Here is a 13602-nt window from a genome sequence, read left to right on the forward strand (position 1 = left end):
TAACAGCTTTTTTGGTATATATTTCATATATTATACAATTCACTCAATTAAACTGTACAATCTACTGGTTATATTCACAGAGTTCTGCAACTGTCACTATAATCAATTTTAGAACATTTTAATCACTCTAAAAAGAAGCCCTGTATGCTTTAGCAGTTTACCTTCCCTATTTCTCCCATCCCTACACACGCAAACACACACACCTTCCCAACCCTTGGCAACAGTTAATCTGTTTCTGTCTCTACAGACTTGCCTATTCTGAACATTTCATATAAATGGAATCATATAATATTTAACCTTTTGTGTTTAGTTTCTTTCACTTAGCATAATGTTTCCAAGGTTCATCCATGATGTAGTGTGTATCAGTACTTCATTTCTTTTTAGTTCCAACAAATATTTCAGTATATGAATATACTACATTTTATTTATCCATTCATCAGTCGATAGACTTTTTGGCTACTGTGAATAATGCTGCTGTGAACATGCACAAGATTTTTGTGGACATATGTTTTCATTTCTCCAAGAGACTTTTGTTACTAATTTTGCTTTATTTAAAAAAAATCTAGTGAAGCCATTTATTTAGCACTAGAGGCCCGATGCACGAAATTCATGCATAAGTAGGTCTTCCTTCCCCGGCTGCCATCACCAGCGTCCCTCTGGCTAGCAGCAGGCACCTGGGGCCTGGGCTTCCTTTGCAGCCCCAGCTTCGTCTGGAGGATGTCCAGTCTAATTAGAATATTACACTTTTATTATTATAGATATTACGCTTTTGTTATTATAGATTATATAGACAAAACACTGGTTGGCTTACAGAGTAATTTGTCAGCATTTTGTTACTATACAGATGTATAAGTGGTTTTTAAAAAAATATATTTTTATTGATTTCAGAGAGGAAGGGAGAGGGAGAGAGGGATAGAAGCAGCAATGATGAGAATCATTGATCGGCTGCCCCCTGCACAACCCGCACATGGGATCTAGCCAGCAACCCAGGCATTTGCCCTGACTGGGAATCAAACCATAATGTCCTGGTTCATAGGTCTATGCTCAGCCTCTTAGATGTCTAAGTTTTGGTTATGAATTTGCTTTGTATTTATATCATTACTTGATAGCTCTTGATTTCATATTACTATTATTATTACAATATGAAAGATTATTTGTAATAATATGGGAGGTGGGCCTGTAAGTCATGTAGTTTTTTTTTGTTTTTTTTTTACTATTATAGTGGGAGATAGCCAAAACTTTCATTGAAGGATTTGCTTTCAATCAAAGCATACTTGTTATAAATTAAATTCTTTATTTGGACATTATCTACATGGTAGATCTTCATATATAAAATAAAACAGATAATTTTTCATTTTCCATAATGAATACAATGCAGAAGAATTCAATGATTTTGAAACTTCATAAGATGTCATTGTTTTCATAGTGTGTTTCTGATGCAGTTTTCCCTACATGAGATCAGCAATCACATTTAAAGTTGAATATATAATACAAAATTCTACCCTAATCATGAATTTTTTTCATTATTTTGTGTAATGAGGCTATTGGATCTTTATTTTATTAATTATATATTTTTGTTTGGATTGACAGTGGTGGTAAGTTTTCAACACTACTTCAGAATTTAGGCCCTGAAAATGCTGTGACACTACTGGTGTTTGCAGTAACCGAACATAAGATTCTCATCCATTCCTTACGGCCTTCAGTGCTTACTAGTGTGACAGAAGCATTAGTGTCTGTGAGTATCACAGTTTCTTATTTTGAAAATATGTGATTTAAAGCTATTTTAACTCAAAATGTAATGAATTTTTCTGTTGTGAAAATAATTTAAATTTTCTGACCATTGACACTAGTTATAATTAATTCATTTTCAAGCATTAGACTCTAAGTCTAAATATTTAAAATATAATCTTTTGTGCTTGCTGACAAATTATGCTTCAATGTCAAACAGCTAAATATTCTTCAATCTTCTGTTTATCCAAGATGATATTCCCTTTCCACTGGCCATGCCCATATGTTCCTCTCTGCCCACTGGCTTTAGCCGATGTCCTGAGTGCACCATGTCCATTCATAGTAGGAATTGATTCAAGATACTTTGATCTCTATGACCCACCACCAGATGTTAGTTGTGTTGATCTAGATACCAACACCATTTCTCAGTAAGTACATTTTACTGATTCTACACCCACTAATTTTACTTCATAGTCTATGTGTGTAATTGTTTATTTTATGAATGCTTATTAGAATTTCCCTTCAGATATATTGTTTTTGTGTTTAGGATTATTACCATCTTTGAATCAGCTCTTACTATATTCAATGGGATAGATTTAGGGCATTGGAGAAGGTCTTATTGGAAAGAAAATGTACCTTTCATCCTTAGTTTTTTAAATATTTAAGAAACATTATAATCTTATGCTTACCTAGCAATTTAGCAGAAGGGAAATTGAAGTTAGAAATAGAAAAAAATGTATTTCCCTTTAGTCAAATGGGTATGGGTGAAACAAATTGAATTGAAATACTATTCCTTGACTAGTATTTCAATCCTATTCCTAGCATAGTATAATATTATTTAGAATACTGATAATTCATATCAAAATTAATGTAATGTTTTTAAATTTTTAAATAACTTAAAAAATTTTTTATTGTTGACGCTATTGCAGATGTCCCCTATTTCCCCCCTTTTTGTCCACCTTCACCCAGCCCGCCCCGCCCCTTCCTTTGGTCCTCATCACACTACTGTCTGTGTCCATAGGCTATGTGTATATATTCTTCAGCTGGTCCCTTTACCTTCCTTTATCTAGTCCTCCTAGCCCCCACCCCTCTGTCATTAAATCACTTTTAAATTATACTTTATTTTACCCTTATATCCTAGGAGTGTAAGGATTTTATAAGATTCTCTCTTTTATTGGAATAATATTTAAGTTGTACTACTGGAGCTGTATATTTGTAGCTTTTTAATAATTAAGTGTTTCTCTTAGATCCCTTATTTTCAGTTTAATCATACTTAGGCTATTTAGGAAAAAGGAAATTGATGCAGTGACCACATTGAATCCACAGGACATGCTTAAAATAACTAGTATCAGTAAAGCCAAAAGCTAGTATGCCTTTTATAACTCATGTATATGTGAAAAAGGTTTTTCTTCATTTTAAAATATGCATGTGTTATATTAAAGCTTTTTAATTTAATCTTGAAATCTTACCTTAATTCTAATTTTGTCTTATGTCAAAACTTCAAATACCTAAATCATCAGAAAAGTTTAGCAAAAAAAAATTTTCTAGTATAAAACATGTCTGCTGTCAAAAAGCTTTTATTCAGAGAAAGCCTAACCAAGAAAATATAGGATTGGTGTGTACTTGGTGTGTAAAAGCCATTTTATGTATGGGATCAATAGAGTCAAAGATTATTTACTAGGAATATTTAATTCTTTACCTGGAATTTTTAACTCTTTAAATATTAAAGTAGTATCTCTTTTCTTTGCCATTTGTTAATGTTACATGACAGTGTTTTTAAAAATTGAAATTAAGGACGGTAAATGAGTATATACTAGGTTTATTTCGGTGATAAATTACATTTCCCTCTTTTTATACTTTCCCTCAATTTGTTAGAAGAATTTTTTTAATCCTCACCTGAGGATTGATTTTAGAGAGAGCGGAAGGGAGGGAGAAAAAGAGAGAGAGAGAGAAATGTCGATGTGAGAGAGAAACATGAGTTGGTTGTCTCCTGAACGTGCTCTGACCTATATATGGACCCTGATCGGGAATTGAACCAGCAACCTTTTGGTGCATGGGAAGATGCTCCAACCAACTGAGCCACACCAGCCAGGGATAAGAGAATTTTTAATTATTATTTTATCTTTCTGTTTTGATCACTAATGAATTAAAGAATCAACAAAACATGAGTCTTTTGCATTCATTAGTATTCTTCCTTCTTGATATTATCATCCTTACAAACCTAAGGGGGGACTAAACTAGTAAGCTAACAGTTTTTTACCTTCCTTCATCCAGAATTTCTGAAGCCTCAACCTGAAATTTGAAAGAAAAACAAATTCTGAGTATGGAATTTTTGGTTTCCTTTTCCCTCTCTGACTCTTAGGTACATATAATACAGAGTATATTATTAATGTCAAGAAATTTCTGAAGAAAGGGAAATCAGAATCTTATATGTGCTAGTCATAAAGCTGTATGCATAGCCTTAGTTGTCTCATATTATTCTCTTTATTTTGTGAGGTAGTTTTTATTAACCCTGTGACAGAAGAAAACCAAAGCTTAGATTTTTAAGTAATTTATCAAAAGGCACATAACTTATACTGCCAGAGCTGCATTTTTGAAACCATCACTGTCTGACTCCAAACGAATACATCTTATCACTAATTATTGGCTAACTATTTATGTAATAGTTACCTTGTAAATGAGGTTACTATGAATGCAAATGCAGAAGGCTATCATAGATCCAATTTCAGATACTAAATTAACCTGTCCTACTCAGCCAAGTTTTATAGTGAAGATATCAAGAGTTAGAGAAGAAAATTATTTTTTGATGTAAATAATTAGATGTAATGAAATAACATATTTTTCATTCATTTATGCTACATCTTGAATACCTTTTTTGCTAGGCATTGGGAATAAAAAGGTAAACCAAGTACACTCCCTTTTCTTAAGTTGCTCATAATCTAGTCTAGGCAGCATGCATACAGTGAATGATAAGACACAGTGAGAATACTGTGTTGCAAAGTTTTATCAAGAAAATAATGTAAATAGTGTTACTACGTTGTGTTCTCACTGTAATGTAGGATTTTATGCTCTTGGTCACATTATAAATGAAATGAAATCTTCACAGCAGGACACCTGCAATTTGACCTTGCCCTATCTATATTTTTATTCCCATCTGCAGAAAGATAGGATAGATTCCAAGTCAGTTCGTTGTTCTTCGTCTGCTTAAGCTTTCCTATCCACTCTTTTTTCTTCGTTTAGTTTTCAAAGTGATATTTGTCCTTTTGTTCTGTGGGAAGTTTAGGGAACATTGAAAAAAAAAAAAAAGTTCAGCAAGTTTCACTGCACACCTGTGCTATATCGTTGTCTTTGGTGGTTAAAACATAGTGATGTACTTTTCTTCTCCTTTTTCTGTACATTTTTCAAGTTTTCTAAAATGAGTATTCATTGCTATTGAAATAAAAAATATTTAATAAAGAATGGAATAAGCAAAGTTATAGTTAAGTCCAAAACCTTTATGGTGTTTTATCACCATGCTGTTGTTTTACTCCTACCCCATATGTAGTTTAAAGAGCAACAACTGTACTGTCATAGTTGCACTAAAGGAGATTATAGAAGTTTGTCTTAGAAACAAAGATACCACTTTCAGGGGTTTTTTTTGTTTTGTTTTTTCTAAAGATACCACTTCCAGACACATATCCTCTTTTATAGTTTAAAAGTATTTTGGAATATTCTAGTTCATTTGATTAAGTTAATATTATAGATTATTTCTTTTCTGAAGGAAACAAAAATAATTTTTCTTTTGGGAAACTAAGAAACAGTATTTAAATATGACAAAGTATTTTGATAAGCTCATTGAAAGTTTTCTAATCTATAACAACAACAACAAAATCCACATAGTAGGATTTCCCAGTATTTAGGTGTCTAAAGACTCTTAAATGGAGTTTAAGAGTAATGATCACCACGTTAAATTTGGTAGTGATTGGCAGGATTCCAATGCACATGCAATGTACTCAATACCAATATAATTACAAATATTTGAGCTATATTTAATGCAAGGTTTCACCCTCATATAAACTACTTTTTAATATTCAACATTCCAATTTACCCCAGTAATATTTTTCTCCTATTCACTAGAATATTTTGTTAGTGTTTTCTTTTTTGTTCAACGTGTTTTCTCTCTTTCCTTTTTAACATAATTAAGTATATATTTCCCCTTTTCCTCAAAAAAAGGTTCATCTAACAAATGTATTATTTTTGCCATTTAATCTCAGAACTGGTGACAAGAAAAATGTAGCCTGGAAGATACTTCCAAAGAAGCCATGTAAAAATCTGATGAACACACTGAATAATTTGTACCAGCAATTGGCAAAATGTAAGTGTCTAACTTAATTAAAAGAAGTAATTTAATCTGAGAAAAGAACTCCAGTTACTTTGCTGTACTTATAAAAAGTTTATCTAAAGGAAAGTATTTTTACACTCTTAAAGGCAAATGAGCATATAGGCAAAATTTGTTAGAAGCTAAATGGGAGATTTATTTTTGATACCACATTTTTATAGAACCATTTTAGAATAATAAAATTCAAAAAGAGGTTAAACTGGTTGTTTTCTTTAATTTTACTGTTACTGAAACACCATGGAAAAAATAAGCATTTCCACTTGTATGTTTTCTTCATACATGGAATAGAAAGTTAGTTTTGAATATATTAAGTGGTTTCAGTTACATTAGAAAATGCTAATTTCCAATAGGGTGAGAGCTAGGTCTTATGTTTTTCACCTACTGTGCTTTCTTCAAATGATTTGAAAATAGAAACTTGCTGCAAGCATTAGGAAATTAATCAAAATGAAAATTGATTAGACTATGGAATATTTCAGTAAAAAGCTATGTAAGAATATCTTGACAGTGATCCAGAATTACTAAGAAGAATGAAAGTGGAAGGGAGAGGGAGAGAGATATAGAAACATCAATGATGAGAGAGAATCATTGATTGGCTGCCTCCTGCATGCCCCCTGCTGGGGACCAAGCCTACAACCTAGGCATGTGCCCTTCAGTCTGCAGGCCAATGCTCTATCCCCTGAGCCAAACCAGCTAGGGCGAAAGACAATGTTTACAAAGTAAACCTCACAATAAGTAGATATTTTGGATGTGATTCATAAATATTGGGATATTTAAAAAATAACATCAAATGAATAAAATTTTATCTTATGGAACAAGTAAATTGTGTATGGAATTTTATTTAAATTACCTAGTTAATTGCTTTCTAAAAGGAATGTACTTCCTTTGAATAACTGAGAAGTCCAGCAGTGAATATTTAGCAATATTTAAATATTTTAAAATCAATGAAATAGTTCATTTAGCTCTATTGAAGGACAGAATTTTAAGCTTAAAACTACAGACTTTTAAACAATACTGACAGTTCAGGATTGTATAACATTTTCTAGCTTCAGAGTACTTTCACATACATTCTTTTATCTTTGCAACTATGAGGTGAGGATAATAAGGTTGAGAGGTAAAAAGTACGTTCTTAGGAATCATTCAGTTGAAGCTAATGATTAAAACCTTCTGTTCCAATGCCTACATTCTTTCTAATACTTTTACATTTTTAGACAATAAGAACTTGAAAAAACTTGCTATGATGATTTATTCCTCATATTTTAAAAAGTTTTTAAAGTTTTAAGCAATCACAAACTCTTTTCTCCTGACCCTTGGAGAATAGATGTCCCATCACCTCCAAATGGAATGTATTCCTACCAACAAGTACATTCTTCTATAGCACTACAATACAACCATATAACCATGAAAATCAGGAAATTAACATTCAAAGTTACTGCCATCCTTATCCTCAGACCTGATTTGAGTTTTGCTAGTTATCATAATATGTAATGTTCTTTATAGCAAAAGAACCCATTTGCATATCAGATGTTGTATTTAGTCTCAGGTCTCTTTTGTATCCTTTTCTCTAAGCAGTTCATCAATTTTTTCTTCATTTTCTTGACACTTTTGAAGATTATACTTACTGTTGTAGAATGGTCCATGATATGGGTTTGTCTGAATGTCCTCATGATAAATACAGATCATGCAACTTTGACAGAAATATTGCAGAAGTGACACTGAGTTCCTTGCATAGTATCCTTATCAGATTGAGCACTATACCAATTTGTCCCATTATTGATTAATATGTTCCCTTTGATCACTTGATTATGTGGTGTCTACCAAGCTTCTTCTCTACTTTAAAGTTATTCTTTTACTACCTAATGGCTTTAGCATTGAATTGTTCAGAAAGAGTAAGAGCTGATTTTCACATTTTAATCCCAGAATGTTCCTCCTATACATACTTATATTTAAAAGAAACAAAAGAGGAAAGGAAGGACTATTGCATTTAACCCCATGTCCCATTGCTATGGTTGTTATGATCTTCATTTATTAACCTACATATAGTTATTTTATAACATGAACATTTTTTCTGGTGGTAGTCAGATAAAAAGGGATTATTTTGTGTTCAATTTTTAAATATATATCTATACCTATATCTATATCTATATTTAATTGATTCCAGAGATGAAGGGAGAGGGAGATAGAAATATCAATGATGAGAGAGAATCATTGATTAGCTGCCTCCTACACGCCCCTACTAGAGATCGAGCCTACAACCTGAGCATGTGCCCTGACCGGAAATCAAACAGTCACCTCCTGGTTCATAGGTTGACATTCAACCACTAAGTCACACCGGCCAGCTATTTTATGTTTAATTTGGATAAAATGTACTCAGCACAGCCTAAAAAAATTATGTGGCAAGCTTTTCTAGGATTTACATATTATGAAGTTATATATAAACAAAGGTTGAGTTAGCTTGAGCCCTTTTGAAAACACAACAAATGTTTATTTTTTTTCTTTCAATTTTATTGAGATATAATTGACATACAGATCTATGTAAGTTTAAGGTGTATAGCATAATGACTTGACATACATATGGAACAAATTTATATTGACAATAATACAACTATTAACATTAGTTTTGACTATTTGGAGAAACACTGAAACTATTTCTTCACAGTGCAGCAGAGACCAAGAGATGATGGACTAATGGACTTAGCAATGAATGACTATGATTTTAATTCTGGAAAGAGGTTACATATGATAGATTTGGAAATCCAAGAGGCATTTTTGTGTTTCATGGCCTCTATTTTAAAAGGTTATAGATCATACTTAACACCAATAACACAAGCCCCATCTGAGACAGCCACAGATGCAAGCTCTCTTTTTGCCCTACAAGGTGAGTGATTGCATAGTTTTACAGTTGTCATATTATTGAGCTTAACCTCGTGTGATTTATTTGCTTTCTGGGTTAATAGTTCCTATTTATCAAAATATATAACTATTTTGAGAGTATGTGAATAGCAACTCTGTTGGTAATCCATTTCCATAGGACCAATTATTTTTCAGGAATATTCAATATAATACCATTGGCAAAGTATGCATGAAGAACTATTTGAAAAGTACAGAAATTTCTAAACATATACTATTGCACTTGTGTCACAGTTGTGTTGATGTTGCTTTAAGCTTTCAGGGAAGCCAGACAATGTTGGGCATGCTGAGTGGCCTGTGATGATCACCTCTAGGCTTGAGCAGCTTCAGTATGCTTTACAAATATTATTTTCTGTTCATGCCACAAAGTAAAAAAAAAATGTTGGGAAACCCTGGAATGCATTTGTATTTGTATAATATGTATTTACTTTCTTTTGTGGTATTTAACATTTAAAAGATAAGTTTATTTAATAAACATACACTGAGTGGCCAGATTATTATGACTGGCCAGATTATTATGACCACCCCATCAGTACTTCATTGACACTTCCAAAAACACTGAACATTGAAAACTTCCTAAGCAAATACTCTCAAGGTTTTATTATTATTATTTGCATAACTAATTCACTTCATTGTATTGATGGGGTGATCATAATAATCTGGCCGGTCATAATAATCTGGCCACTCAGTGTATATTGAGTGCCTCCAAATGATAGGCTTTGGGTATATAGTGGTATGCAAAAGATACAGGGTCACACACATAAAAGGAAAAGAAAAGAGAAACATGGTCAGTTCTTCCATAGAGCTTATAGTGAAAAAAATAATCTATAATAATAAAGGCATAATATGCTAAACGACCTTCCAGGACAGCCAAATGAATTTCCAGATGACCTTTCAGATAAAGCCGGGGCTGCGAGGGCCAAGGCAAGCCGCCAGGGCTGTGAGGGCCGAGCCCCTTGTACGAATTTCGTGCATCGGGCCTCTAGTTTGAAAATAATATGATTGAACACTTCAATTCACAACTTTAGGTCACAGAAGGCCCTTGTGAGGAATTCACACATGAGTCATGTTTAAAAGGAGGAGCAGAAATTAGGCAAAGGGAAAATAGAAGAGTGTTTTAGGCAGAGAGAACAGTTAATGCAAAGTCCCTGAGATTGGAAATAGTTTGAGTTCATGGGCCCAAAAGAAAACCCGTGTTGTATAATTGAGTGAATGAGGTGGAGTGTGAAATCAGGAAATAAACTTTTACTCTGTTACAGTAAGTATTGAAACAAGCATAAATGAATACTAGAGGTGATGTATCTGCTGCTTTAAAAAAACTATGTATATGGAGAGAGCATGAGCCACATGCACATATCATGCAACACATAAAGGAGGTTGTAAATTGCAATTTTAAGATGCTTTCACATTTACTAGTTTATGTGTAATCTTCAAGGTAGTGAGGGGACAACAGGGACAATTTTGGTTGAGGATTTGAAAGATCTTGATTCAAGTTTCTTTCCTGTTGCTATCTTTGTCAGATCACTTCTACTTTCAGGATCTTAGTTTCTTTTTCTGCAAAATGGTGGGTACAGATGACATGGTTGATCAAGTTCCTTCTAGCTTAAAAATTCTATGAATCTACAAATGATATTCTGATATTGTAAATTTATGTTGAACAGCTTTCTTAAGAAGCCGAGACCGATCACATCAAAAATTCTATAACATGATGACCAAAACACAAATGTTTATTCGCTTCATTGAGGAATGTTCTTTTGTCAGTGATAAAGATGCAAGCCTGGCATTCTTTGATGACTGTGTAGATAAAGTAAGTTTGTCTGCAGTGCTCTACTTATTTTGTGTGACTGTTATAATTGTTATAAATTATGGTTTCTATTTATAAGTTTTACTAGCTTTTAACAAAATCTAAAATTAATTTCATCCCATCATTGACCCTTTATTCTGAAAGTTTTGGTGGCCTACCAGATATTATAGAACACAACAACCTCTTGGAAATTTCCTGCAGTATTTTACTAAATCGTGAGTTTTATTTTAGCAGTCAAGTCTGTATCTCTGCCTCCCCACTTACGGACAATAGAACTTTTGTTCAAGCCTGTGGACCTCTAACTTGAGCATTTTGTTGTTGTTAATTCTCATCGGAGGATATTTTTCCCATTGATTTTTAGAGAGAAAGTAGAAGAGAAAGAGGGTACAGGAGAGAGAGGAAAACATCAATGTGAGAGAGGCATATCAATAGGTTGCCTTCCACATGCACCCCAACTAGGGCCATCATCACTCCTGCAAGTGCCCTTGACCGGAATTGAACCTGTGACCCTTTGGTGCTCAGGCCAACCACTCTAACCACTGAGCAACACTAGCCAGGGCTAGAACTGGATGCTTCTGATATAACATTATTAAGCTAATCAACAAAATTCAAATGTAGTTTGAGTATTAGACAGTATAAATGTTAATTTCCAGATTCATGTATTGTAGTTATATAGGAGAATGTCCTTTTTTATAGGAAGTACACACTGAAGTATTCAGACGTGATGGGTCATCAGGTCAGCAACTTTCTCTCAAAATATTAAGAGGAAAAAAGCTATTTGTATTTGAAAAGTTAGTGTACTTGAAACTTTTCTATAAATTTGTGTGTGTGTGTGTGTGTGTGTGTGTGTATCTACACTAATAAAAGAGAAAAATGGTAATTGGCGTACGGCGATACCTTTTTCATTGGCTAATCAGGGCTATATGTAAATTAACTGCCAACTAAGATTGGCAGTTAACTGCCAACAAGATGGCGGCTAATTTGCATATGTAGGCACAATGCAGGGAGGCGAAAGGGAAAGCAGGAAGAAGCCCCCTGCCACTGACAGTGATCTGAAACCCAGGGGGGAGCTAAGAGCTGGGGGGCAGGGCAAAGGCGGCCCTGGGGCCGCCTTTGCCCTGCCCCCCAGCCATGATCGGAGAATCAGGCGCCTTTGCCGCCCTGGCCAGTGATAGCAGGAAGTAGGAGTGGAGCCAGCGATGGGAGCTGGGCACGGTCGAAGCTGGCAGTCCCAGGAGCTAGGGGTCCCTTGCCTGGGCCTAAAGCAAAGCCCACGATCGCGGCGCCCTCCGCTGCCACTGCAGGTCCCCGCTGCCTGGGCCGGACACCTAGGCCAGAGGCATTAGGCCTGGGCAGGGGCGGAGCCTGCAACCGCGGGGAGCTGGGGGTCCCCTGCCCAGGCCTGACACCTCTGCCGGAGGCCTCAGGCCTGGTCAAGGGGCCGATCTGGTGATTGGTGATCGGAGGGTGATGAGGGTCAACTCCTCTGGCTGAGGCATCAGGCCTGGGTGGGGGGCGGAGCTGGGGATTGGGGGGATATGATGGTCCCCTTGCCCAGGCCTGAAGCCTGGGTCAGAGGCGTCAGGCTTGGGCGGGGGGGTGGAGCAAGCGATCAGAGGGAGATGGGGGTCCCCTGCCCAGGCATGATTCCTGGGCCAGAGGCCTCAGGCCTGGGCGGGGGCCAGAGCCAGTGATCAGGGGGAGATGGAGGTCCCCTGTCCAAGCCTGACACCTCTGGCGGAGGCGTCAGGCCTGGGCAAGGGGCCGATCAGGTGATCGGAGGGTGATGGGGGTCAACGCCTGAGGGCTCCTAGTATGTGAGATGGGGCAGGCTGGGCTGAGGGACACTCTCCCCACACACACACACACACACACACACACACACCCAGTGCACGAATTTCGTGCACCGGGCCCCTAGTGTGTGTGTATGTGTGTGTATATATATATGTGTGTGTGTGTGTGTGTGTGTGTGTGTGTGTGTGTGTGTATATATATATATATATATATATATATTTTTTTTTTTAAAGGCCCAGTGCACAGATTTGTGCACATTGAAAGGAAATTAATTAGAAGGTGGCCTGTGGGGCAGGACTGGGCGAGTTGAGCCAGACACACCCTGGAGCCAACCTCCCATGGTCTCTCCCATGGTCCCTCCCCAGACAGCTGCACCTGGGAGGTGCCATGGCTCGAAGGGTGTCTGCAGAGTGAGTGGGGTCCCTCTGGCAGATGGGGTCCCTCAGCCTGGCCTGCAGGGATCGGGCCAAAATGGGCAATCCGACATCCCCCAGGGGTCCTGGAGTGCGAGACGGCACTCTGCAAAGTTGCTGTCACTAGGCAGTTCCTGAGTTGAGCATCTGCCCCCTGGTGGACAGAGTGCATCATACCTACCTGCCAGTTGTCCGGTCGCTTAGCCTTTTATATATATGTGTGTGTGTGTGTGTGTGTGTGTGTGTGTGTGTGTGTGTGTGTATTCATGGTTTTATGCCTGTGACACTAGAAAAAAGAAATTATTTTTTTCAACAATTTATACTGATAAGGTAATTTAAAGAAGTCCATCACTTTCCAGTTTATGTGACTGTGAAAGAAAATCAGTGATTTGGGTGGGGGTGCACAACAGCCAAAATATTCAGAAGTTGGCTTAGTTCTGAGTTTAACATGAAAATGTCATTTATTAATTAAGTACCAAATGTGTCCTATAAAAATGAGAACTTATACTCACTGTGAAGGGTGTAATGGGATAAACACTGCATTGGGAATCAGGAGAACTTTCACCCCAGCTATTACC

General features: G+C 36.2%; 1 protein-coding gene across 1 annotated transcript in view; it reads left to right on the top strand.

Moving 5' to 3' along the window:
- Positions 1-13602, top strand: part of DENND4A (DENN domain containing 4A) — a 107202-nt gene that overhangs the window by 62430 nt on the left and 31170 nt on the right. The window contains exons 11-15 of the mRNA XM_081094276.1: positions 1591-1735; positions 1981-2156; positions 5982-6082; positions 8763-8981; positions 10675-10820. Coding sequence (XP_080950402.1) covers positions 1591-1735; positions 1981-2156; positions 5982-6082; positions 8763-8981; positions 10675-10820 — 787 coding nt within the window. The remainder of the gene's footprint in view (positions 1-1590; positions 1736-1980; positions 2157-5981; positions 6083-8762; positions 8982-10674; positions 10821-13602) is intronic.

The sequence above is a fragment of the Myotis nattereri genome (assembly GCF_964212035.1).
Source record: "Myotis nattereri genome assembly, chromosome: 1".
Lineage (NCBI taxonomy): Eukaryota > Metazoa > Chordata > Mammalia > Chiroptera > Vespertilionidae > Myotis > Myotis nattereri.